At 42.6% G+C, this 27177-nt stretch overlaps 1 protein-coding gene across 1 annotated transcript in view; it reads right to left on the bottom strand.

Annotated features, from left to right (window-relative positions):
- The window catches only part of LOC129699459 (deubiquitinase DESI2), a 45847-nt gene that overhangs the window by 8356 nt on the left and 10314 nt on the right, over window positions 1-27177 (bottom strand). The window contains exons 2-4 of the mRNA XM_055639272.1: window positions 12378-12450; window positions 9119-9212; window positions 6769-6910 (exon numbers count right to left, since the gene is read on the bottom strand). Coding sequence (XP_055495247.1) covers window positions 6769-6910; window positions 9119-9212; window positions 12378-12450 — 309 coding nt within the window. The remainder of the gene's footprint in view (window positions 1-6768; window positions 6911-9118; window positions 9213-12377; window positions 12451-27177) is intronic.

Genomic DNA, 27177 nt, shown 5'->3' with positions numbered 1-27177 from the left:
AAAAAACTATTTTTCTTAACTCAAAGAAGATAACTTGCAAATATGATTTTGTGACAATGAACCCATGTGTTGTGAAATCTCCAATATTTTCTTGTTCCTACCCATATTCCTATAACATATGACAATGAAAGCAGAGGGTTTCCCTCATCTTATATATTTTTATACATTCTTTATTAAACATGATTTTCTTTTCCAACCCATTACACACACAAAATGATAATTTAGTTCATATGTTAACATCTATTTGATTGATCAACAAATCTAATTTAAAATAGCAGGGAGCTCTAATATTTTTCCTACAACCTACACCAACCTGCCACAGCTCTGCCACCTTGTCAAAGAAGCATTTGCTGTATTTTAGCATTTACTCTGCATTCAGGTTTGTTGGCATCATCAACTATGTCATCAGCAGAACAGATTACCTCCATGTAGGTAGAAGCTAAAGCCAATCTCTCAAACCACTAGTGGTCAAACAGTCTCTGTCCTTCACTCCAAAGTCATGGGAATTAATTGTATATGAAAATGAATTCCTGTGGCACTTTATGCAGTCAAACTACTTCATTGTTCTTCACAATTCTCTCAGGATTTTTTTTATTTATTCAGAATTTAAGAGCCACTCCAATTTTCCACTGTTACTTAATAGACACAATTATGCATCTAAGCAATAATTCCCGAGTATCAATAGTCACAATACATACATGTTCATTATTTTCAAAGCCAACCCAAACTTATTGTAGAGTTCAATTAAGTAGGTATGTTACAAAACATACCTTCAGCGGCCCTGCAGTTCTGCCACTGCCCGTGTGCGCGACTTTGGTGCCTTTGAGCGGGTTTAAAATGCAATTTTTCTGCAGCCTATTCAAATCGATCTCTGTAACGCTGTTTAGTTGCTAAAGAAAAATCGCTTCGACTGCCGTTTTATTAAGTTTATTAAAATTAGCGCTGGATAATTGTTGGAGTAAAATTAAAATAATCTTCAAATACCGTCAACGGCGACAACGGGACGGATCTCACGTAGGGGACAAGGCAAGGTATGCCGTTTATTTTTTCATATAAACTTGCTTCTTAGGATGCCTTTAATCAAAATTTCACGTTGCGAAAATGTCATTATGTAAATAAACGAACCGGCAGTATTTTTCTTGCCGAAATGGGGTTTAAATTCACTGCAACCGCAACGTTCCAAACCAGCGCGTTCCACAAAATCCCACTCGCAATATCATTTAAATGCCCATTAATTTACAGGAATTAAAAACTAAATTCCTTCCATTTGGCCTATTAATTCATGACAATGAGATTTAAAAATCATGTTTTATTGTGAATTCTTGTGTGAATGTTATTTGGACACTTCGGCTTTTAAAAAATGTTAACCTTTTCTTAAGAAATGGATAGATATTTAGATTTAGTAATTGAATTTTGTAATTAGCTATAATTGGGTAACTAACTAATTATATGCTTTAATTTCAGGTCATCCAAGTAAGATTGTTTCACATTTGATTTAGAATGCTTCAATCTATAATAACTGAACATTTCATTCAGTTCTCTTAATTTTTAAGAAAGTTATGGGCTTTTGACTGTCCTTGATCACAGCTTTTGTGTTGAAAGTCAATGGGAAAACAATAGGGAACAAGATGCCAATTTCCTAATGGCCATAACATTTTTAATACTGAAGGTATGACAGTGAATTAGGTGTCAAATTAAACTTATTTTTATGCTTTATCTGATGGGATAAATTGCAGACTTGATTTCTAAAATCTCAAAATTTTGTAACATTGCTAAATTAAGTTTTTAAATCTCTGAGTTCATGGAACTTTGAAGTTCTTGGTGATTTAAAAACTTCAGTGAACTTATTTTCAAAAACATTTCCTGGAATGCTGTGTTCACAATAATTAATAGATTACTGAAAACACCATAGCTGCAGAATTGTAATGAGATGGAAAAGGTCCGTGGATGATTCACATCCTTGTTGGATTACCTGATCTCATATCATAATTCATGCGGTACACTGTGTGCGTTTGGCCTATGGGTGGGGGGTGGGGAGGTTAGAGAGAGTGGAGTAATGTGGGATTCTCAATGCTGAATGATCTTGGTTGAGGTTCACACAATAGGGTCATTTGGGCGAGGTTGCACTCAGGGTCCAATAACTCAAGGGAAAGAAAATCTACAAAATAAACCAATATGCAGGGATGGCACGGGGGCGCAGCAGTTGAGTTGTTGCCTTACAGCTCCAGAGACGCAGGTTCGATCCCGACTACGGGTGCTGTCTGTACGGAGTTTGTACATCCTCCCCGTGCTGCGTGGGTTTTTCGCCACGATCTTTGGTTACCTCCCACATTACAAAGACATACAGGTTTGTAAATAGTCCCTAGTGTGTGTAGAAATGTGTTAATGCGTGGCGATTGCTGGTCGGCATGTACTTGGTGGGCCCAAGAAAGAGTTTCATCCTGAAAAACTAACTAAAAAACATTAAGTTTTTGGATTAGAAACATAGAAACATAGAAATTAGGTGCAGGAGTAGGCCATTCGGCCCTTCGAGCCTGCACCGCCATTCAATATGATCATGGCTGATCATCCAACTCAGTATTTGGAAAGTGGTGAAATCATTGGACAAAGTCAGCATGGATTTACGAAAGGTAAATCATGTCTGACGAATCTTATAGAATTTTTCGAGGATGTAACTAGTAGCGTGGATAGGGGAGAACCAGTGGATGTGGTGTATCTGGACTTCCAGAAGGCTTTCGACAAGGTCCCACATAAGAGATTAGTATACAAACTTAAAGCACATGGCATTGGGGGTTCAGTATTGATGTGGATAGAGAACTGGCTGGCAAACAGGAAGCAAAGAGTAGGAGTAAACGGGTCCTTTTCACAATGGCAGGCAGTGACTAGTGGGGTACCGCAAGGCTCAGTACTGGGACCCCAGCTATTTACAATATATATTAATGATCTGGATGAGGGAATTGAAGGCAATATCTCCAAGTTTGCGGATGACACTAAGCTGGGGGGCAGTGTTAGGTGCGAGGAGGATGCTAGGAGACTGCAAGGTGACTTGGATAGGCTGGGTGAGTGGGCAAATGTTTGGCAGATGCAGTTTAATGTGGATAAATGTGAGGTTATCCATTTTGGTGGCAAAAACGGGAAAGCAGATTATTATCTAAACGGTGGCCGATTGGGAAAGGGGGAGATGCAGCGAGACCTGGGTGTCATGGTACACCAGTCATTGAAGGTAGGCATGCAGGTGCAGCAGGCAGTAAAGAAAGCGAATGGTATGTTGGCTTTCATAGCAAGAGGATTTGAGTATAGGAGCAGGGAGGTTCTACTGCAGTTGTACAGGGTCTTGGTGAGACCACACCTGGAGTATTGCTTGCAGTTTTGGTCTCCAAATCTGAGGAAGGACATTATTGCCATAGAGGGAGTGCAGAGAAGGTTCACCAGACTGATACTCTCTGAATTTAGGATGATCATAGAAACTTGTCTTATGAAGCTAATGCAGACTGGATAGATGTTGGTTTATCCAGGACTCTCTAGAATAAGGGGGAGATTGAGAGGGGAACTCTTATAGACAAGAGTTACAAAACTCTTAAGGGGTTGGACAGGCTAGATGCAGGAAGATTGTTCCAAGGGGATCAGAGGGGGAAGTCCAGGACAAGGGGGTCACAGCTTAAGATGATAAGGGGGAAATCCTTTAAATGGCCGAGATGAGGAGAACGAATTTTTCCTGCACAGAGAGTGGTGAATCCATGTTTCTATGTATCCCGTACCTGCCTTCTCTCCATACCCTCTGATCCCCTTAGCCACTTGGGCCACATCTAACTCCCTCTTAAATATAGCCAATGAACTGACCTCGACTACCCTCTGTGGCAGAGAGTTCCAGAGATTCACCACTCTCTGTGTGAAAAAGGTTCTTCTCATCTCGGTTTTAAAGGATTTCCCCCTTATCCTTAAGCTGTGACCCCTTGTCCAGGACTTCCCCAACATCGGGAGCAATCTTCCTGCATCTAGCCTGTCCAACCCCTTAAGAACTTTGTAAGTTTCTATAAGATCCCCTCTCAATCTCCTAAATTCTAGAGTATAAACCAAGTCTATCCGGTCTTTCTTCATAAGACAGTCCTGACATCCCAGGAATCAGTCTGGTGAACCGTCTCTGCACTCCCTCTATGGCAATAATGTCCTTCCTCAGATTTGGAGACCAAAACTGTACGCAATACTCCAGGTGTGGTCTCACCAAGACCCTGTACAACTGCAGTAGAACCTCCCTGCTCCTATACTCAAATCCTTTTGCTATGAAAGCTAACATACCATTCGCTTTCTTCACTGCCTGCTGCACCTGCATGCCTACTTTCAATGACTGGTGTACCATGACACCCAGGTCTCGCTGCATCTCTCCTTTTCCTAGTCGGCCACCATTCAGATAGTCTGCTTTCCTGTTTTTGCCACCAAAATGGATAACCTCACATTTATCCACATTATACTGCATCTGCCAAACATTTGCCCACTCACCCAGCCTATCCAAGTCACCTTGCAGTCTCCTAGCATCCTCCTCACAGCTAACACTGCCCCCCAGCTTAGTGTCATCCACAAACTTGGAGATATTGCCTTCAATTCCCTCATCCAGATCATAAATATATATTGTAAACAGCTGGGGTCCCAGCACCGAGCCTTGTGGTACCCCACTAGTCACTGCCTGCCATTGTGAAAAGGACCCGTTTACTCCTACACTTTGCTTCCTGTTTGCCAGCCAGTTCTCTATCCACATCAATACTCAGCCCCCAATGCCATGTGCTTTAAGTTTGTATACTAATCTCTTATGTGGGACCTTGTCGAAAGCCTTCTGGAAGTCCAGATACACCACATCCACTGGTTCTCCCCTATCCACGCTACTAGTTACATCCTCGAAAAATTCTATAAGATTCGTCAGACATGATTTACCTTTTGTAAATCCATGCTGACTTTGTCCAATGATTTCACCACTTTCCAAATGTGCTGCTATCCCATCTTTAATAACCGACTCTAGCAGTTTCCCCACTACTGATGTTAGACTAACTGGTCTGTAATTCCCTGTTTTCTCTCTCCCTCCCTTCTTAAAAAGTGGGGTTACATTTGCTACCCACCAATCCTCAGGAAACACTCCAGAATCGAAAGAGTTTTGAAAGATTATTACTAATGCATCCACTATTTCTGGAGCTACTTCCTTAAGTACTCTGGGGTGCAGCCTATCTGGCCCTGGGGATTTATCGGCCTTTTTATCGGTCAATTTATCGGTCAATTTATCGGTCAATTTACCCAACACCACTTCCCGACTAACCTGGATTTCACTCAATTCCTCCAACTCCTTTGACCCGCGGTCCCCTGCTATTTCCGGCAGATTATTTATGTCTTCCTTAGTGAAGACGGAACCAAAGTAGTTATTCAATTGGTCCGCCATATCCTTGTTCCCCATGATCAACTCACCTGTTTCTGACTGCAAGGGACCTACATTTGTTTTAACTAATCTCTTTCTTTTCACATATCTATAAAAACTTTTGCAGTCAGTTTTTATGTTCCCTGCCAGTTTTCTTTCATAATCTATTTTTCCTTTCCTAATTAAGCCCTTTGTCCTCCTCTGCTGGTCTCTGAATTTCTCCCAGTCCTCCGGTATGCTGCTTTTTCTGGCTAATTTGTACGCATCATCCTTCGCTTTGATACTATCCCTGATTTCCCTTGTTATCCACGGATGTACTACCTTCCCTGATTTATTCTTTTGCCAAACTGGGATGAACAATTTTTGTAGTTCATCCATGCAGTCTTTAAATGTCTTCCATTGCATATCCACCGTCAACCCTTTTAGAATTAATTGCCAGTCAATCTTGGCCAATTCACGTCTCATACCCTCAAAGTTACCTTTCTTTAAGTTCAGAACCATTGTTTCTGAATTAACAATGTCACTCTCCATCCTAATGAAGAACTCAACCATATTATGGTCACTCTTGCCCAAGGGGGCACGTACAACAAGACTGCTAACTAACCCTTCCTCATTACTCAATACCCAGTCTAGAATAGCCTGCTCTCTCGTTGGTTCCTCTACATGTTGATTTAGATAACTATCCCGCATACATTCCAAGAAATCTTCTTCCTCAGCACCCCTGCCAATTTGATTCACCCAATCTATATGTAGATTGAAGTCACCCATTATATCTGTTTTGCCTTTGTCGCACGCATTTCTAATTTCCTGTTTGATACCATCTCCAACTACACTACTACTGTTAGGTGGCCTGTACACAACACCCACCAGCGTTTTCAGTGTTTCGCAGCTCTACCCATACCGATTCCACATCCTCCAAACTAATGTCCTTCCTTTCCATTGCGTTAATCTCCTCTCTAATCAGCAACGCTACCCCACCTCCTTTTCCTTTCTCTCTATCCCTCCTGAATATTGAATATCCCTGGATGTTCAGCTCCCAGCCTTGGTCACCCTGGAGCCATGTCTCCGTGATCCCAACTATATCATAGTCATTAATAGCTATCTGCACATTCAAATGCACTCAAGTAACACTTGGCCATGCAAACTCCATTTCTATATAAATTGTGATTTTCCAATTTGCACACTGCCTTTCCAGAATCAAGAACTTAATCAGAATAAAGGAAATCGTTCCTCTGTATGATTAATAGACAAAGATATGAATGTTCAATGAAAACTGAAACTACAAGAACATTTAAGGGTGGGGAGAGAAAGGGAAAATAATAAATGAAATATACTATGTATGATGGATTTGCAAATTTCAATGTACTTGCCTCTGATATAGCTGATGAAAAGTGGTTGCAATTTTTGTGCATTAGATGATAAGCATTTCCCTTGTATTCCTTTCCAAGTTCCTCAACAATGCGTTCTATATCATCTTCTGTAAAGTCAGTACTACCCATTACAATGGCTTGTCTGGAGAATATAATACATGCAATCAAGAAACCAACATTTTCAAGATTTCAACATTTATCTGAACAATTTTAAGATTCTAGACTGCCCTAAATTTCTTAAAGAATCAAAGTTACCCAATTAAGTCCACTAAGTCAGATGAATATTTTCAGATTTAAAAATAAACCATATGCAAAAATAATCATGTCCACAATTCATTCTTCCCAACTAAAAAGCTTGTGTTCAATGCTGAAGTGTTTCAGTGCAGAGTGCTTTAATTTTTTTTAATAAGCATATTACAATTTTTTTTGCTAGATCCCACATATTTTTCCAACTGCATGTTGGTTATTTCGAAGCACAAATTGAAAATTAGAACTTTCCTTGTCCCTTTATCAGTCCTAATACAGACAAAATTATCGGATAAACACACAATTCCATGAAATCTAAAATGTTTGTTTCCAAAATAAAATATCTTGGGCTCGGTGTTTGTCTATAAGAGGGAAAGTGCAAATTGCACCAGATAGGATATCTGCTCATTCTATATCGAGGCATTATTTCGATTAATTCAAGTTAGAAATTTGTGCCCTGTCATTATTTTGAATCTCCCAAAATATAATCATTGAAATACTATTATCACGAGGGCTACCGAGATTAAAGAACACCATTTTCACATGTTGGCAAGCATGGTAATAAATGCCTGGAAACTAATGAAAACAATATTGACACTGCCACATAATACCCAAACTAAACTGGTTGTATGAGAATATCAGAGGTAGACAACAGTGCTGGAGAAACTCAGCGGGTGCAGTAGCATCTATGGAGCGAAGGAAATAGGCAGCGTTTTGGGCCGAAAACCCTTCTTCAGACTGATGAAGGGTGGGGGGGGGGGGGGGGGGGGGGGGAAGAAAGGAGAAAGGAAGAGGAGCAAGAGGGCTGAGGGAGAGCTGAGAAGGGGAGAAGACAGCAAGGAAATTGGAGAAGTTAATGTTTATGCCGCTAGGGTGCAAACTGCCCAAGCGGAATATGAGGTGCTGCTCCTCCAATTTCCGGAGGTGCTCATTCTGGCCATGGAGGAGGCCCAGGACAGAAAGGTCAGATTCGGAATGGGGAGTTGAAGTGCTGAGCCACAGGGAGATCAGGTTGGTTAATGCAGACCGAGCGGAGGTGTTTGGCGAAACGATCGCACCGATGTAAATCAGCTGACATCTAGAGCAGCGGATGCAATAGATGAGGTTGGAGGAAATGCAGGTGAACCTCTGTTGCACCTGGAACGACTGCTTGAGTTCTTGAATGGAGTCGAGGGGGGAGGTAAAACGACAAGTGTAGCATCTCTTGCGGTTGCAAGGGAAAGTGCCCGGGGAGGGGGTGGTGCGGGAGGGAAGAGAAGAATTGACCAGGGAGTTATGGAGGGAGTGGTCTTTGCGGAAAGCACCCGGGGGGAGATGGGAAGATGTGGCGAGTGGTGGGGTCACGTTGGAGGTGGCGAAAATGACGGAGCACTATCTGTTGTATGTGACGGCTAGTGGGGTGAAAGGTGAGGACTAGGGGGACTCTGCCCTTGTTACGAGGGGGGGGGGGGGGGGGGGGGGGGGGGGGGGGGGGGGGGGGGGGGAGAGAGAGCAGTGTTACGGGTTATCACAGAGACCCTGGTGAGAGCCTCATCTATAGGAGGGGAGGGGAACCCCTGTTCCCTGAAAAATGAGGACATTTCCGATGCCGTGGTGTGAAACACCTCATTCTGGGAGCAGATGCGGCGTAGACTGAGGAATTGGGAGAAGTGGATGGAGTCCTTATAGGAAGCAGGGTGGGAAGAGGTGTAGTCTAGAAAAGTGTAGTCTAGTCTTGAGAATATCCTTGATCATCATCTTTCCATTTATTCCATCCACTTCCAACAAAATATATTAATTGCTCGATCCTGAATTACCAGTTTCTTCCAATCCCCATAATGCATCAATGAAAGGTGATTTTTCGGTCTTTGTAGCTGCTTTCGTAAATGTTCTCAAAAATCAGTTTGCCTTTATAATTTTTTTTTAAACAAAGGTGAAACAAACTGCTGTGTGGAACAAGAATAAAAGGGACTGACCATCTGCAATGGCATGCTATTTTTGTGTGTAAGCGTTGCTTTAGATTTTCCCTGGAAACTAGTTTTGTTTTTGCATGCCTAGATTAAATAATTAATCATTTCAATAGATGAGCAGCAGAAATAGAATATGTTTTGCCAATGTTACTTACTTAAATTTAAATGTATCACCTAGATCATTTGAATCTCCTGGAGTGATCTCAAATATTCCTGAAAATGGATAGGGATGTCCACCATAGGCAAACTCTGTAATAAATAAGAAGTCTTCATTTAATAAGAAATGTAACCTTCTCATTTTCATGCAGTGCATTCAGAAAGTATACAGACACCTTCACTTTTTCCACATTTTATGTTACAGCCTTATTCTAAAATAGAATAAATTCTTTTTTTTTAAATCATCAATCTACACACAATACCTCATTATACTTTTTGCAAAGTAATTAAAAAGAAATAACTGAAATATCACATTTACACAAGTATTCAGAACCTTTGCTATGACACTCAAAATTGAGCTTCGGTGCATCCCGTTTCCATTGATTATACTTGAGATGGTTCTACAACTTTATTGGAGTCCACGACTGGTAAATTAAATTCATTGTACACAATTTGGAAAGGCACACACCTGTCTATATAAGGTCCCGCAGTTGACAGTGCATGTCAGAGCAAAAACCAAGCCATGAAGACGAAGGAATTGTCTGTAGACCTCAGAGACAGGATTGTGTCGAGACACAGATCTGGGGAAGGGTATAAAACTATTTCTGCAGCATTGCAGGTCCCGAAGAGCACAGTGTCCTCCGCATTCTTAAATGGAAGAACTTTGGAACCACCAGCACTCTTCATAGAGCTGGCCACCTGGCCAAACTGAGCAATCTGGGGAGAAGGGCCTTGGTCAGGGAGGTGACCATGAACCCAATGGTCACTCTGACAGAGCTCCAGACTTTCTCTGTGGAGATGGGGGAAACTTCCAGAAGAACAACTATATCTGCAGCACCACCAATCAGGCCTTTATGGTAGAGTGGCCAGATGGAAGTCACTCCTCAGTAAAAGGCACATGACAGCCCGCTTTGAGTTTGCCAAAAGGCACCTAAACAAGATTCTCTGGTCTGATGAAACCAAGATTGAACTCTTTGGCCTGAATGCCAAGTGTCACGTCTGGAGGAAACCAGGCACCGCTCATCACCTGGCCAATACCATACCTTTGGTGAAGCATTGTGGTGGTAGCATCATGCTGTGGGGATGTTTTTTAGCGGCAGGAACTGGGAGACTAGTCAGGGTCAAGGGAAAGATGAACGGAGCAAAGTACAGAGAGATCCTTGATGAAAACCTGCTCCAGAGCGTTCAGGACCTCAGATTGGGGCAGACGTTCACCTTCCTACAGGACAACGACCCTAAGTACACAGCCAATACAACGCAAGTCTGTGAATGCCCTTGAGTGGCCCAGACAGAGCCCGGACTTGAACCTGATCGAATATCTATGGAGGGACCTGAAAATAGCTGTGCATTGACGCTCCCCATCCAATCTGACAAGAGCTCGAGAGGATCTGCAGAGAAGAATGGGAGAAATTACCCAAATACAGGTATGCCAAGCTTGTAGCGTCATACCCAAGAAGAATTGAGGCTGTAATTGCTGCCAAAGGTGTTTCAACAAAGTACTGAGTAAAGAGTCTGAATACTTATGTAAATGTGATATTTCAGTTATTTATTTTTAATTACTCTGCAAAAATTTCTAAACATCTGTTTTGCTTTTTTATTATGGGGTATTTTGTATAGATTGTTGATTTAAAAAAATGAATTTAATCAATTTTCAAATAAGGCTGTAATGTAACAAAATGTGAAAATAGTGAAGGGGTCTGAATACTTTCTGAATGCACTGTATAGTGAAGTCAATGAACGCTGAATCAATATTCCCTAATATTGAAATTTGAAAACTGTCAGCATTTAGACCCGACTAGACCTAAAGTATGGAACGTATATGCTGCAGATTGCTAGCGTCAAATTAAACTCCAAAATGAACAATTGGTTGTAAATGGTAATTTATTTAACATTAGTCTTTCCCCTTAAGAAATAAAATGTACAGAAGATTAAATGAACATTAAGGGAGAAACAAAGCAGGCACTGACAATCCAAGAAACAATTTGACTGGAATGATTGCTGAGCCGCAATATTGTCTCAAATTTAAGAACACAAGTATGAGCGGAAGCAAGCACGACAGCTCTCCAAACTAGCTAACCATTCAATAAGATCATGGTAGATCAGGTCCACTTTTCCACCTCATGGCAGATCAGGCCCACATTCGCACCTCATCCATATTTACCTTGACCATCTTAAAGATCCAATCTACTTTGGCCTTGATATATTTAATGACCTATTACCACAAATCTCTGGTGTAGAGAAATCCAAAGAATCCCAAAGCTCAGAAGAAATTCCTCATAGGAATATGAAGTAACGCAATGTAAATTGTGGAGACAGAAGATAATTATTGGTATTGTTTTATTATTGTCACTTATACCAAGATACAGTTAAAATCTTTGCATGCTATCCAGGCAAATCATACTATACATGTGTACAATCATGCCACATTAAAACAGGAAAAGAGAAAACAAAATGCAGAGTAGTGTTACGACTACAGAGAAAGTGCAGATAAAAAAGTGCAAGGTGTGCAATGCGGTAGATTGGGGCATCGAGAATATATCCTTAATTTAGGAGACATCTGGACAATAGTCTGATAACTGCAGGGAAGAAACGGTTCCCAAATCAGATGATGTGCTTTCCAGTTTTAGTATCTCCTGTCTAATGGACGAGAGAAGAGGGGAAAGACTGGAGTGCAGGTGGCTACTTTCCCTAAGACAGTGTGAAGTGCAGAGGGATGCAGCTGATTTACATGATTGCACTGACGGACAGATTATTATCTAGACAGCATTCTACTAAATTCTATCTCCTTCCTGTACTCAGTCTCATCATTGTGCCAGAACCTGCCCACTGTGGTGTTGTCAGCTGCAAACTTGTAAATGGAGTAAGAGGAGAATTTGGCCAGGCTGTTGAGTGTAAAGGAAATATAGCAAGGGACCAAGGACACAACCTTGCAGTATTGAGAATTATCATAGGGGATCTTTTGTTGCCTACCATTATCGATTGTGGTCTATGGGTCAGGAAGTCAAGGACCGCAATTTGGTCCTTGAAGGGGAGAGTTCTAGGGTTTGGTGAGGAGTTTGTTTGGAATTAAGCTGTTGAAGGCAGAGCTATGGTCAATAAATAGGCGTCTGATGTATCATGAGCTGGTGTTAGCAGATACAGTGCTAAACAAAAATTACACTAAGTAACCACGATAATCATAGGACCATTTTCATACGTACTTCAATTGCATTATAATTTATTCTGGATTCTTTAGTTTGTGTTTCTTATTGTCCTCACCTCTACCGTAAATTTCAATGCCCGAGTGGAAGACCCCAATTCCCAGCGATGAGGTGTATTCATTAATCCAGTACTAGATGAGTAAAACAAGCAAAAGAAATAACAAGAAATAATAAGTTAACAACAATTCACATGCAGAGCAAAACATCCCCAATATCTGCATTATTTCAAGGAGCAAAATAACAGACAATGCTTTCCTCAAAACTTTTTAAATGCACCTGCATTCAGATAATCCGCATATTGGCAATTCTGGTCCAACATATTGCATCCATACCACACATTGGATATAATGCAAGCAATAAAATAAGGAACACAACTTTTATTATGTAGGCCAAATTGGTTATAATGCAATTTCAATGAGGAACAAGAGAATCAGTAAAGTTAGTGGAAATTGAAAAAAAGCAGAAAAAAAGAGCTATCTAAATGAAAAAAGAATTTCCATGTAACCTCCCTACAGTAATCGAACATCATTGCATCTCAAGAATATAAAGTTTCACCAAAGATGGTCATAGAAATGGACACGCAATAGCTTCTTTAGGCACTTGTGCAATGGTACTCTATTAAACAATGCAACATACAGCTCTGTGTTTTTCACTTGCAGAAACAAAAATAAATTTCAGGCTATTAAAGACCGTTATATTTGAAAATCCCATGAGGAAATATAACCTTGTTAATGCAAGTCTGAAATTCTCTCGCCCCTAATCCCTTTTTCCTTACTGACAAATATCTTTTTTCTCATGCAATTTACTATAACACATGGTTTCTTAGGAACTATCACATTACAGCAGAACTAGCTGTACGACTGTCGTTAGTCTGTTAATGGGGAAGTGTCATTAAAATACTTAAATTTCAGGGAACCAATCCAGCATAAAACAAAATGAAACATTTGCCACAGGTGTTGTTGTATTGTACAATAATCTGCAGTCTGATTGTTGGTTCCATCTCTTCTTCAGTCTCTTCCGTAAAACTTGCATGAAAAAGTATATGCTACAAGTTGTTGGATGTTTGATTTCATGCCTCTTGGTGAGCCACGGAGTTGCTGACGGAGCCTTGGTCAGCGGAGCCCGCGCCCGAGGTTGGAACCCACTCGCCGTGAGTTGGAGGCATACGGCTGGGGCCTGCGCAACGCCACGGATGCATCCACAGAGGACCCGGCAGTGATAGTGCAGACGTTGTTGCGGAGGTCGGTAATGGCGTTGACCGACAGACGAGGCCGGATTACGTGGATTCAGGACGCCACTGCTGATGGAAGGAACAATGGAGGACTTGGCGTGTGGGAGAGGGAGGTGTAGAACAAAGGGCAACCTGGGGCGGATACTGTGTATACTTTGTAACTTTATCAGCGCCCTGTGGTGACTATTTGCATACCTTGGGTATGCAACAAAGAATTTCACTGAGACTTGTCACATGCAACAATAAAGTATTCATTCATTTTAGATTTCAGTTGAAAAATTAAAATAGTTGGGAGAAATTCAAATTAGGGAAGTGTGAAGTGAGGAAAAAAGCATGAAGACTAAAGAATGAATAAATTAAAAAGAACAAACTGCTGGAGGAACAGCATTTGGGTCCTATCACAAAATGTCATCCGATTACTTCCATCCACAGATACTGTCTGACCCACAATGCTCCTCCACTAGTTTGTTTTTGCTCAAGATTCCAGCATCTGCACTCACTTGTGTCTATAATGAATGAAGGTACATGTATAAAAATGGCATATTGAATGTTATAGATTTTGATATATCTGCAGACGTAATGAAAGCAGTGCCAGAAGGAGGGAAGGCCAACAGATCAAAAGTACTGTCAAATAATTGTGGTGACAGTTTCTCTTGGAAGTTTGTCAAAAGGAAGTAGAAGTTGACAAAAATCACTGGATGGTTCTGAAATACAGGTCAAAGTACAGAGACAGGAATTGATTTACAGAGCAATAGAAAATAGAGATAGTCTGAAACATTGGATTTGATAATAAAAAGTGGGTGCGCAATTCAGTAGAAACATTGAGAGAGATGAGCGCTGTTTCTACATGATTAGGAATTCAGAGTCAGGAATTTAAACTGGCCACAAGTTCACAAGGAAGCGTTAATACTCAAGGTTCTTAAACATTAGGAGAATGCCTCACAAGATGCTTTCTAACGTGGAGAAAGCAATAAATGAATAGGAAGTAGGGAATCATTTGTTGAGTCATTTGAAAACCATAATTGAAAAGACGAAATTAAGCATTAAAGTTAAGAAATTATATATTACATAATATTAGAAATTATATATTTGATACAGAAGATAACTAAATTAGGAAGAAAAATTCAAAGGAAGAAGCCATTATAAACGTGAAAATTTAACAATGTGCAAATTATTTGGTTTAAGCATGCCGCTAGTTTAGGATGATTAGAGCCTTAATGCTGAGGGTGTTGGCCTGGAAGAGGCAATTAATAGTGTTTTGCTAATCCTATCAATAGATTAAGAGAATTCTGCAGAGACTAAATTGCTGGTATCTTTCCAATGCTCCGAGGTGTCTGCTGTAGGATGTCTACATTTGTCCCATACATCTGGGTGACAGAAATCAGACCTGCTTTTACGAGTGGAAACTCAGGAAGCAGCCAGCCCAGATGTAGTCCCTGGATTGGCACAGAAATAGTGTGTCTATCTACTGGCCAGTCTTCACTGACATCTTCAACCTCTTACGTCAACAGTCCCAACTGCTTCAAGGAAACAGTCATTCCAGTACCTGACAATAAAGTGAAGTGTCCTATTGACCATAATGGAGTTCTTTAAAGATGGCCCACATTTGCATCAATCTTCTGGACAAACTAGACCCACTGTAATTTATAGGCAGGAAAAAAGTCCATGGAGGACTCCATTTCTCTCGACTACATTCAGTTCTGGATCATCATTAAAAGAATCAATCTTGACAATAAAACCACCTATGTCAGGATGCTATTCATTGACCCAGCTCAACCTTCAAAACCATAATACCGATTAAGATCATCCCTAAACATCTGGATTTGGCCTTGGGGCCTCCATCTGCACTGGCTTCTGGATCTTGACTAGCAGATCTCAGTTGTTACAACGGATCAAAACATTTCCTCCATCCTGGCCCTCAAAACTGGTGTCACACCCGGGTTGCATGATTAGTCCCTTGCTCTACTCCCTGTACATGCATGACTCTGTGGCCAAGTATTACACAAATCTGATCATTAAGTTTGCCAATGATATCACTGTTATCGACTGGGCCTACAAGAATTGTAGCCCAACATCAGCCCACTTGTCGATGGAAACCAGCTTTTAAATAATAAGGTAGAATGGTTCTACATTTACCCACCCTGGTATTATATATACTGATTTGAGTATAAGAGCAGGGAGGTTCTACTGCAGTTGCACAGGGTCTTGGTGAGACCACACCTGGAGTATTGCGTACAGTTTTGGTCTCCTAATCTGAGGAAAGACATTCTTGCCATAGAGGGAGTACAGAGAAGGTTCACCAGACTGATTCCTGGGATGACAGGACTTTCATATGAAGAAAGACTGGATAGACTCGGCTTGTACTCGCTAGAATTTAGAAGATTGAGGGGGGATCTTATAGAAACTTATAAAATTCTTAAGGGGTTGGACAGGCTAGATGCAGGAAGATTGTTCCCGATGTTGAGGAAGTCCAGAACAAGGGGTCACAGTTTAAGGATAAGGGGGAAATATTTTAGGTCCGAGATGAGAAAAACATTTTTCACACAGAGAGTGGTGAATCTCTGGAATTCTCTGCCACAGAAGGTAGTTGAGGCCAGTTTATTGGCTATATTTAAGAGGGAGTTAGATGTGGCCCTTGTGGCTAAAGGTATCAGGGGTATGGAGAGAAGGCAGGTACAGGATACCGAGTTGGATGATCATCCATGATCATATTGAATGGCGACGCAGGCTCGAAGGGCCGAATGGTCTACTCCTGCACCTATTTTCTATGTTTCTATGAACAATTTTTTTTCCAAGTCATCAGATCAATCTTAAAATCTTAGAATTACTAAGAGCGGTTTGTAAACAAAAAAGACAGTTTAACTTTAAGTACAACACTTACTTTCTAACATGCACAGCAAGAGCACTTTTTTACTGTAGTATAGGTGAGGACTTTACTGGAATACTAAATATTCCCAATCCCACCAATGTAATAAAATATGTGCACCAATCCAATGGAATACGAGAAGTTTTCAAATTTTCTGCCCAAAAACACACAAACCTTTGTCACACTATCCTGATAGGTTAGCGGATATGGTTAAAACATGCAGATCAAGGAGGATGCACATTTGGGTCCTGGCCTGCATGAAGCTGATAGTAGGGGCCATCTCTGGGTACAGGGTCAGGGTAATGGAGGCAGAGAATGCACCGTCATTCTTAGAATTCTGGAAATGTCTATAATAAAGATACACATGCGACTTGCCATCATTTCTCATCAATTCTCATTGATGTCACAGAGCCGAACCTCACCCTTAAGATACAAAGGTAAAAATGGGCACATTGTGATCACAAAATGCACACACATAGAAATGCATACATCACACAGTAGTTTAAACCCAAGAATTAGCAACCTGCTTTTGCCCTTCACGGAATTACTGCCATTTTGCGAATACACCAGCGTGCATCAACTGTCAGAATTGTCACATTGAATTATTAAACAGCTAAATTAGTAAATTAAGATAAAACTATAATTTGCATGATTAGACAATATATTTCCTGAAACTCCTGCACCATTTTATGTGGCAGAGTATATATATTTTAAAGGAATTCTGACACAATAATTAGAATTTAAGGACAGCTTTAAGGAGCTAAAAGTGTTATTTAGAAGAAACTGACAGATGTACCGCTGTTTTTTGTGTAAAAAAAAGAAAATAGACACCACTTAAACTACTAAATAAATCATTATTTTAATAATGACTTCTCTCTTTACCAGACTACTACAATATTATTGGAATTTTGATATTATGCAGCAAAGACCATTTACTGACTGTGGCCTAATTATTTCATTAATTCGTAAACCCAAAGAGCCAAGGAATTAATCTACATCAAATTGTGGATAAATATAGCACGTTAGCTGTCACAATGAACTAAATAATCAAGGACATTTGAGGCTTTTAGACAGTCACATGAACATGCAGGGAATTATGGGATATCCTTTATGCACAGGCAAAGAGCTAGTTTAATTCAGCACCATTTTTGGCACGAATATTGTGGGCCAAAGGGCCTCTTCCTGCCCTGTACTGCCTGAATAAGTGGAAATTGAATGTTAGTTTATCATGATGAACGTTAGATTTAATAGACCCACAATGTTTAATTGGGAGGCTGGCAATCAGAATGGAATTTATTAGAGATCAAAATTAACTTCAACAATCTCAGCAGGTTAGGCAGCATCTGTGGAGGGAATGGATAAGCAACTTTGTTAGTTATACCACACTTCTCTGTGCCTCTGTAGAATTCCTTATCTGCACAAACAAATAAAACTGGGGAATCCGCGATCCCATCCTCGTCGCCATTTTGTGATATCTTATGCTCAGACACAGAATACGAGTTGACTCACTGGTGACCGGAACTGGACTGCAGTGTACTGTAGTTTATTCAATCATTTACAATCCTCCGACACAAAGGTGGTGCTATTACAGATATCCTCACATTTATCCACATTATACTGCATCTGCCATGTATCTTCCCACTCACCCAACCTATCCAAGTCACTCTGCATCCTCATGGCATCCTCTTCACAGTTAACACTGCCACCCAGCTTTGTGTCATCTGCAAATTTGCTAATGTTACTTTTAATTCCTTCATCTAAATTAATGTTCCAAGTCAAAGAGTTTTCATGGAATCTGCCTAATGTCCCTTCCTTTACTGTCTAATCAGTCTTTGTTCTGCACATGGTCCTATACACAGTGATTGCCCATTATCTTGATTACCCAAGAGGGGCTTTGGGATGTCCTGAAAGGAATTGTATAAATCAAGTTCTCAGCTCAGGACAGTGGTAACAATTATGTTCTATTCATTGAGAGTAACACAGATTCTATGATCTTCAATATACATTTGTTATAGAATGTCTTCAAAGACTAATTGTTTACAACATGTTTTATGATTCAAGGGCAGCAAATGAGGCAGAGGTCCTGAGGGTGTGTCTTGGCTAAACCACAGGCATGGGGTAACAAGGTGTATTTGGTTAGGAGCCGAACATGGACGAGGGTTGGGAAAGGCAAATGATCAGAAATTGGTGACATAAATGATTTCACTGAAATTCCAGTGTTGCACTTTGTAAATAGTTTTTTAAATGACTGATAATTACATAGAAAACTAATTTTCTGTGGACTGCAATTTTCTTACACATATTTCAAAATAAGATTCAAATTTTAAAAATTATTCCACTTTTACATTAATAAGCATCTGTTAGTATCTTATCACTAAAACATGCTCAAGGTAATGATATTTTGTCCAACATGATTTGCATCTCAGTACTTTAATCTACAAGGCTGTGTGGTCAGCTTGACATCTGCTGGCTGACAGCAAATATTAAAAAAAAAGCATGCCCATTTTGGGAACCTTAAGAGCGGTCGGTGTCATTCACATTGCATCATCACTAACAGTAAATCTGAAGTCACCTGCATAAGAACATAATAAATAAAGCTCCTTGTGCTTTCGCCATCTTTAAGAAAGATCATGAATTATCTTAATTGAGTGCTAATTTCCTGCAGTAGGCCCGTGCCGCAATACGCGAAAGGGACCTTCATACGGGCGCTGCAAGGGCGACCTGGGGGAGTCACGGTAAAGAAAAACGTACGGGCAGCCCATCAGCAGCAGTGGCACATGGGAAGGGGCCACTCCATGATGCGACATTGGGATGGGAGACAGGGCGCCGACCCTCTCCGCCAAGCGGATCAGCACCGATGACCGGGGTTCCTGGGACACATCAGCAGCAGAGACAAACTCTCCGGGGACGGTGAGCGTAGCACCATATACCAACACCGCAGAGGACGTTGACAGATCCTCCTTGGGGACCGTACGAATCCTCAACAGGACCCACGGCAACTCGTCCATCCACCCAGGGCCTGTGAGACGAGCCTTCAGGGCGGCCTTCAGACAGTGGTGGAACCACTCCACCAACCCATTTGACTGGGGATGGTACGCTGTCGCGTGGTGGAACTGCGTCCCCAACAGGTGGCTATGGCTGACCACAGTTCAGATGTGAACTGGGCGCCCTGGTCGGACGTGATGTGAAGTGGAACCCCAAAGCAGGCAATCCAAGTTGCCACGAAGGCACTAGCACACGACTGAGTGGAAGTGTCCGTGAGCGGGAAGGCCTCCGGCCACCGCGTAAAACGGTCAACCACCGTAAGCGGGTGTGAAACACCCTGGGACGGAGGCAGCGGTTCCATGATGTCCACGAGTACGTGATCGAACCGCCGGCGTGGCACTGCGAAGTCTTGAACGGGCGCCCGATGTGTCGATCCACTTTTGATGTCTGGCATGGGATGCACGCCCAGGCCCAGCGAGCGATCTGCTTCTGAAGTCCGTGCCACATAAACCTTGCGGCCACCACAGCGAGCATGGCCTGGATGGATGGGTGGGCCAGCCCATGGATCACTTCAAACACACGACGGTGCCAGGCCGCCGGAACGATAGGCCTCGGCTGACCTGTGGATACATCAGAGGATGGAACCCGAGGGACCCAATGGCACGTCCTCAAGCACGAAGCCAGAGACCGCGGTGCAGTATGGTGTCATCTCATTGTCCGCCAGCTGGGCCGTCGCCAAGTCGGAGTAATTTATTCCCGAGGCCGGGTTAAGCACGGCTGCAATTACCAGACGGGACAAAGCATCCGCCACGATGTGGCATTTCCCGGTGATGTGTCGAACGCCCGTTGTATACTCCGAAATGGACGCCAGCTGTAGCTGCTGATGGGCGGACCAAGGATCCAAAACCTTCGCGAAAGCCAACGTGAGGGGCTTGTGGTCTGTGAAGGCTACGAAGGAGCGGCTCTCGAGGAAGTCCCGGAAGTGCCGCACTGCGAGGTGTGAGGCGAGCAACTCCCGGTCGAAGGGCTGTAGTGCCGCTCCGCAGCGTGCAGGTGACGGATAAAGAAGGTGAGAGGCCACCAACGGCTGTTAACCGACTGTTCCAAAACGCCGCCAACTGCAGTCCGAGGCATCCACGGTAAGGGCTATGGGGGCGTCGGCCGACGGATGCACGAGCATAGTCGCCCGAGCCAAGGCCTCCTTAGGCCTTTCAAACGCCGCCATGGACACAGCGTCCTACAGTATTTCCCGTTGCTTGCCCGTCGGCAACTGGAAAAGCGGCCGCAAAAGAAACAAACCAGTGGTAAAATGTCTATCCCTACGAACTCTCGGAGGCCACGTACTGTAGCAGGCCGCGGGAACTGGCGGATTGCCTCAACCCTGTCCAACAGAGGCACTGCTCCATGCTGTGTCACCCGATGCCCCAGGAAGTTGATGGCCCAAAGGCCGAATTGGCATTTGCCAGGGTTAATTACGAAGCCATGGTCACTGAGGTATTGTTGGAAGAGTAGACGCAGGCGGGTGCAGTGTTCCTCTCGCGAGCGACTTGCCACGAGAATGTAGTCCAAGTAGACAAACAGGAAGTCAAGCCCGCGCACCATGGTGTCCATCAGGCGCTGAAAGGCGCGGCGTTCTTATTGCCAAAGGGCATCCGCAGGAACTCAAACAACCCAAATGGGGTGATAATTGCCATCTTGGGGACATCCTCTGGTCGCACGGGGATCTGGTCGATCTTGGAGAAGAACCTAGCCCAGGCCAGATGTGCTGAGAAGTCCTGGATGTGGGGAATAGGGTAACTGTCAGCGGTCGTGGCCTCGTTAAGGCGGTGGTAGTCCCCGCACAGCCTCCAGCCGCTGGACACCTTCAGCACCATGTGCAGCGGGGAGGCCCATGGGTTGTCGAACGATACCCATGGCCTCCATACTCTGAAACTCTGCCTTTGCTAGGACGAGCTTGTCAGGAGCAAGCCTGCGGGTGCGGGCGTGGAGCGGTGCACCCGATGTCACAATACGGTGCATGACACCGTGCCTCAGGCTGGCCGAGCTGAACTTGGGGGTGACAATGTCCAGAAACTCACCCAGTATCTGGGCGTAGACATTGACCACTGTCACTATGGGGTTGCTGACCGGCGCGGTGGGCACAGTGGAGCGTAAGGCGATCTTCTCAAAAGTTGACGCGTGGACGAGAAGTTGGCCCCTCACGTCGACAAGGAACGACTGCGCCCGCAAGAAATCTGCGCCCAGCAGTGGCTGGGCCACGTCCGCAATGATGAATGATCAGGTGAAATGGCATGCGCTCAAAATGACAGGAACTGTGCGGACGCCATATGTGTGGATTGAACTGCCATTCACAGCAGTTAACGGGGGGCCCCCTTACCAGCACGAAGGTCAAGTCCAGATGGGGGTAATACTCTGACCTCCGCCCCGGTGTTCACCAAGAACATGAGCCCCGTGCGCCAGTCCGAGACATACAGTAGATGGATCCTGCCAGACACCGCAGTATTGGCGATCGGCACTGCCATTTCCCGGAAACGAACATGGTTGGCGGCATTGGCGAGCTGCTGAACCCCAGCGCTGGTGGTAAAACACCACATTCTCCTCCTTAGATCTCCCGAGTCCTGCTCAGCAATCCTCCTCACCTCTCCTGTGTCACTTGTCTGGTCTGCGGCTTGTGGGCGTGGCCCTCTTGTGGGCGTAGTCCTGGGTTGCTGGGCCTGCCAGGGCATTGAGTCAATCCGGTCCAGCAATTCCAGGGATTCTAGCAGTTCCAGGTATTCTAGCGCGCCCACCTGCTGCTGGTCAGAGATCCACACCTCATCAGCGCGGGCTGCTAGCCAGATGGGATCTTTGAAGCTCTCCCCCTCGAGCTGCCGGCGGATGTCTCGCGGCAACTGTTGCAGGTATGTAAATTCAAACAGCGGACAAGGCAGGTGGTTGCCCATGAGCGTTAGCATCTCGCTCATGAGGGCCGAGGGCATCCGGTCGCCGAGCCCGCCCATGTTAAGGTCCTGACAGATGCGCTGCATACGGCTCTGCCTGTAGATCCTGAGCAGCAGCTCCTTGAGGCCTATGTACTTACCCACCGCCGGCGGATTATCCAGGTAAGGAATGATCCGACCAGGTGTCTGCTGGTCAAAGGCGCTTACCACATAGTGCTAGCGAGTCTCGTCAACTGTAACGCCGTGGATGTAAAATTGGGATTCGGCCTGTCTAAACCAAACCCCCGGCTGCGAGGTCCAAAATGTCGGTAGCTTTAGGGAGACTGCGTTGAGTCCGGCCTCATAGGCTGCAGCGGCAAAAAGCATTTTATCCAAATTTCTCTTCCAGGATTACACTCCTGGGCGTTGGGGGTCACCAGTGTAGCGGAGACTCGCAGGAGTCCAGCCAAAAACTAGTCTGCACGAGTTGTGTGCACTCGACGTGTTTAATCTCTCGAATACAGCTCCCTGCACCTCCAAGGACACGGGCGTTGCATGGCCTTAAATACCAAATCAGGTACCGCCGCCGTGATTAGCGCCTCCCACACCAAGACGCCGCCCTCTAGAGCCGATGGTTCATTGTGACCTTGGGTTGTCATCAGGTGCCGCCACACACTACAAATTTCATTGTAAACAGCTGGTATATTTGCACCACTAAAATACTCCATGGCAACAATGATTGCAGACCAAATACACCACTTATTGTAAAATTATGAAGTGAATAATTACTTTATTTTCCAACATTATACAGCCAGCGTCTTTTAATATGTCCATTGACGCTACAATGTCTTGATAAGTGAACTCTAATCTCTTATTGCTCGAATTGCTGCGACATCCATTATGTTTCCACGTACAATAAGCCAACCACTTTCTAGCCATCATAAACGAAAGAATGTGAAGAAAATTAGGAATATGATTTTAACTCATCACTATAGTGCATTTGGTCTGCACAGACACAGAACAGGGAAACAGTGCTGAACAAATAAGCCCGAATCCAATGCATACTTACCAAAAAACAACATACAATATATAATTAAATTGCATTGTCTACACTTCTACGTGGCTAGATTATACATAGAAAAACCTTAGTTAAATATTTTAAAATGCTAATCAACAACCTCAATTTTGACAGTTAATGTTCTTTTATCCATGAGAGTCTTTGTTGAAACAACAAATTATGGAATTAGAAGGAATTATTTAGAAATAAAACATTGGGTAATACAGTGACATGATTCAGATAGGCGAATCAATAATCCCTGCTGTAATTTGGGATTCTATCAAGGATGTGCAGTCAGTAAAAGGAACATTCCATAATGACGTTCATCTGTACATACCATGGACTCACGTCAGTATGATATTCAGCATGATATGCTGCAGGGCATTCATTTTGGTCGAGACTGAGAATATACTGATAAAATACATCTCATTTGCTTTCAGATTTTATGGCAATCGATCAAATTTAAAAGCGGCAGCCAATGCAGTATCCTGACCTTCCTTGCGAATCTATTGCACAATGCCAAAACACAGCAAATAATTTTCTGAAGTACTGTAAAGCCTTATGACTTCCCTCAAGTTTTCTTCTCACTTGATCAAATTACTGACCTTTGTCACAGACTTTGGCAAACTCAGGTCAGTGAATGGCCACTTATTTAGAAGGGTACAAAAACATTTGCAGGTTACTCGACAACAGAGGGCATGGCACTTCAACAGAACGTTGATCACCAATGATTTTCTATTATGCATCTTGTATAACAGACCTCTTTGAATTGAGTGATGAGAATGTACTGTTTAACGTAGTTTTATTACTTAGTTCCAAGTAGCCCAATGCTATTTAGCGCTGACTGCAATTCCAGTCAAGATTAATTAGTACAATTCGGTCAACCCTGTGACCTATTAGCTTACATTCACACAAGATACTTCTGACCACCAATAAGCCAGTTCGGTATTACAACTGCGCATGCCCAGGTCATGGGTCATTCGGAATAAACATTCTCGCCAGCTGACCTACTGTATGTGTACGGACCTGTGTATTCATTTCAATGAGATTAATAAATACATTTATCTGACAAAAATGTCAGCAGTAGGCCACAGCTTACTTCAGGCTGCACAAATCCACAATTGTATCTATTTAAATTATTGAGTCAATACAGCACCAGCCTTGTAAACGCAAGAATGTCTGGAACGAACCTGTCAATTATCAAATCCTGGCATCAGCCCGAGTCACAGCCATTCAAATTCAATATTGATTTACATAAATTGCAAGTTGTGTAGTCAACCAATTTGAGACAGTCCTTACATTCCTATCTAAACAACCTTCCTGGATTGAAGGAAACGAGGAGAATGTGCTGTGTGTGGGGTAGGTTGGAAAGTTCAGATTGGATTTGAATAGGCTGGTTAAACTTTCGAGGTGGGTTGGCTTAAATAAAGGTGCTGTCGCTTTAACCTCTGGGGTTGGTTCCAGTCTGTCAGGGCACACAGTTGGGAGCCGGGTCTGGGTGACCGGGCAGTAATAATTATGAGAATTTGCAGACATTTCAACCGCAGTCAAGATAGAGGCTTCATACAGGAGTGGGTTGCTCTCTTTGAAGGAGGGGCTGCCTGCCCCAGCATTTGGGCAAACGTGGTGCCAGCCCATAATACGAGTGAGAGCATTTTCTCTGTCAGACTTTATCGATAGTTGGGATGGGGGATGCCGCACAGATGGAACAGTTTAATAACGACACATTAAAATCTGCCCTTCGGCCATTCGGTAACCTGGGCTGATCTGATCTGACAGCCCTCTCGCTAGCTTGCTGCGTGCCCAATCCCAACGCAGAACCCCCACAAAACCTTTGGGCTTCAGGGAACACCTGCACAAAGAGTTTCTGCTAACAAGGGCTGGCGAACTGTGCTGGTCAACGTGCACTGGGCAAAGATGGCGGGGGGGGAAACGCACTGCAACCACCGCAAACTTGGAACAGCACAGTCCCTCCACTCAATCTATCCAATACTAAAGGCATTTTACAGTTAAATGTCTTATATCGGATTGGCAGCTCCTTCACAGGGCCAATCCCGTACTCAGTTTTCCTCAGAGATTAATCTTTGCTTTAATGGTACATTCAGCCCACATCACACTGAAACAGTCGCTGCCTGGCTCAGTTTGAATATTTTTTACACATAAATTATGAATAAAGATAAGAAAAAGTTTCAAACACAAGTAATATTTTCTTATTCCAGTTGCAAACACATTAAGGATTAAATGAAAATAATAAATTATTTAACTTTTTGAATATCTCATAGTTGCAGATTAATGAAGGGAGAACAAGGAAGGAAGAGACTTTAAGTAGGTATGTTACAAAACTTACCTTCAGCGGCGCTGCAATTCTGCCACTGGCCGTGTGCGCGATTTTGCCGCGTTTAAGGTGGGGGGGGGGGGGGGGGGGGTTAAAACGGGTTTTTTTTTCCCCGACCTGGTCCTGAATTACATTTGTTGGAGTGCAAGATGTTGCTAAAGAATCGTTCCTACGGACGTTCAGTGTGTTTTTTAAAAAAAAAAAATCACCCGACAAGTTAATCGCTGGAATGGTTTTTAAATCGGCTTCTGAAGCCGCCAATGCCGACAACAGGGACGGATTTGATGGAGGACCAGGTAAAATAAAGTTGTTATGTATAAAAGTGTTTCTTAAGATATATTTAATTCACATTTTAAGTTGCGAAACGGTGATTTCCCCCCCGAAGAACCGGCAGTGTATTTGCTGCCGATATGGGGGACTAAATTCACCGCATCCTGAACGTTCTAAATGGTCCTTTTCCAGAAAATCCCACTCGCAAGCTGATTTAAATGGCCATTAATTTACATTAAACTCCTTCCATTTGGCCTATAAACCCATGATAATGAGATTTAAAAATTATGTTATATTCTGAATTCTTGTGTGAATGTTATTTGGACACTTAGGCTATTTTAAAATGTTAATCTATTCTTAAGAAATAGATAGATGTTTAGATCTAGTAATTGAATTTTGTAATTAGCTACAATTAGGTAACTAACTAATTATATGCTTTAATTTCAAGTCATCTAAGTAAGATTGTTTTATATTTGTTTCAGAATGCTTCAATCTATAATAACTGAAAATTTCTTTCAGTTCTCTTAAATTTTAAGAAAGTTATCGGCTTTTAAATGTTCTCGATTACAGCTTTCGTGTTAAGTCAATGAAAAAGCAATAGGGAACAAGATGCCAATTTCCGAATATAAAAATGGCCATCACTTTTTTAATACTGAAGATATGAAAGTGAATTAGGTGTCAAATTAAACTTCTTTTTATGCTTTATCTGATGGGATAAATTAAAGACTTGATTTTTAAAATCTCAAAATTTTGTAACATTGCTACTTTAAGACTTTTGCCTCCATCACAGTGAGGAGGTGCCTGGTGAACTCACTGTGGTGGATGTTAATTTGTGTTTATTGTATGTTTTGTTATTTATTATTATATGTATAATAATGCAGGCAACGAAATTTTGTTCAGACCGAAAGGTCTGAATGACAATAAAGGAATCTAATCTAACTGAACTAGAACTGGGACTGCAAGTATTGTGTGAACAGCAGAAGAAAGGAAGTGATTGAGTTGACAGAATTGTAGATTAATTCCTTGATAGAATAGTTAATAATTTATACACGGTTTATATAGCGCTACTTTAGCTTTAAAAAAAAATCCCGAATGACCTTTGACAAATCCCATGATTCCTTATGTTTATCAAGATACCGAACTCGTTTATTCTGATGTAGCTTGAAAATTACCAGGAAGAACAATCAACGCTACTG

Source organism: Leucoraja erinacea, chromosome 8 (genome assembly GCF_028641065.1).
Source record: "Leucoraja erinacea ecotype New England chromosome 8, Leri_hhj_1, whole genome shotgun sequence".
In the NCBI taxonomy this organism is placed as follows: domain Eukaryota; kingdom Metazoa; phylum Chordata; class Chondrichthyes; order Rajiformes; family Rajidae; genus Leucoraja; species Leucoraja erinaceus.
Note: the sequence above shows the minus strand (reverse complement) of the source record. Positions and strands in the feature narration are given on the sequence as shown.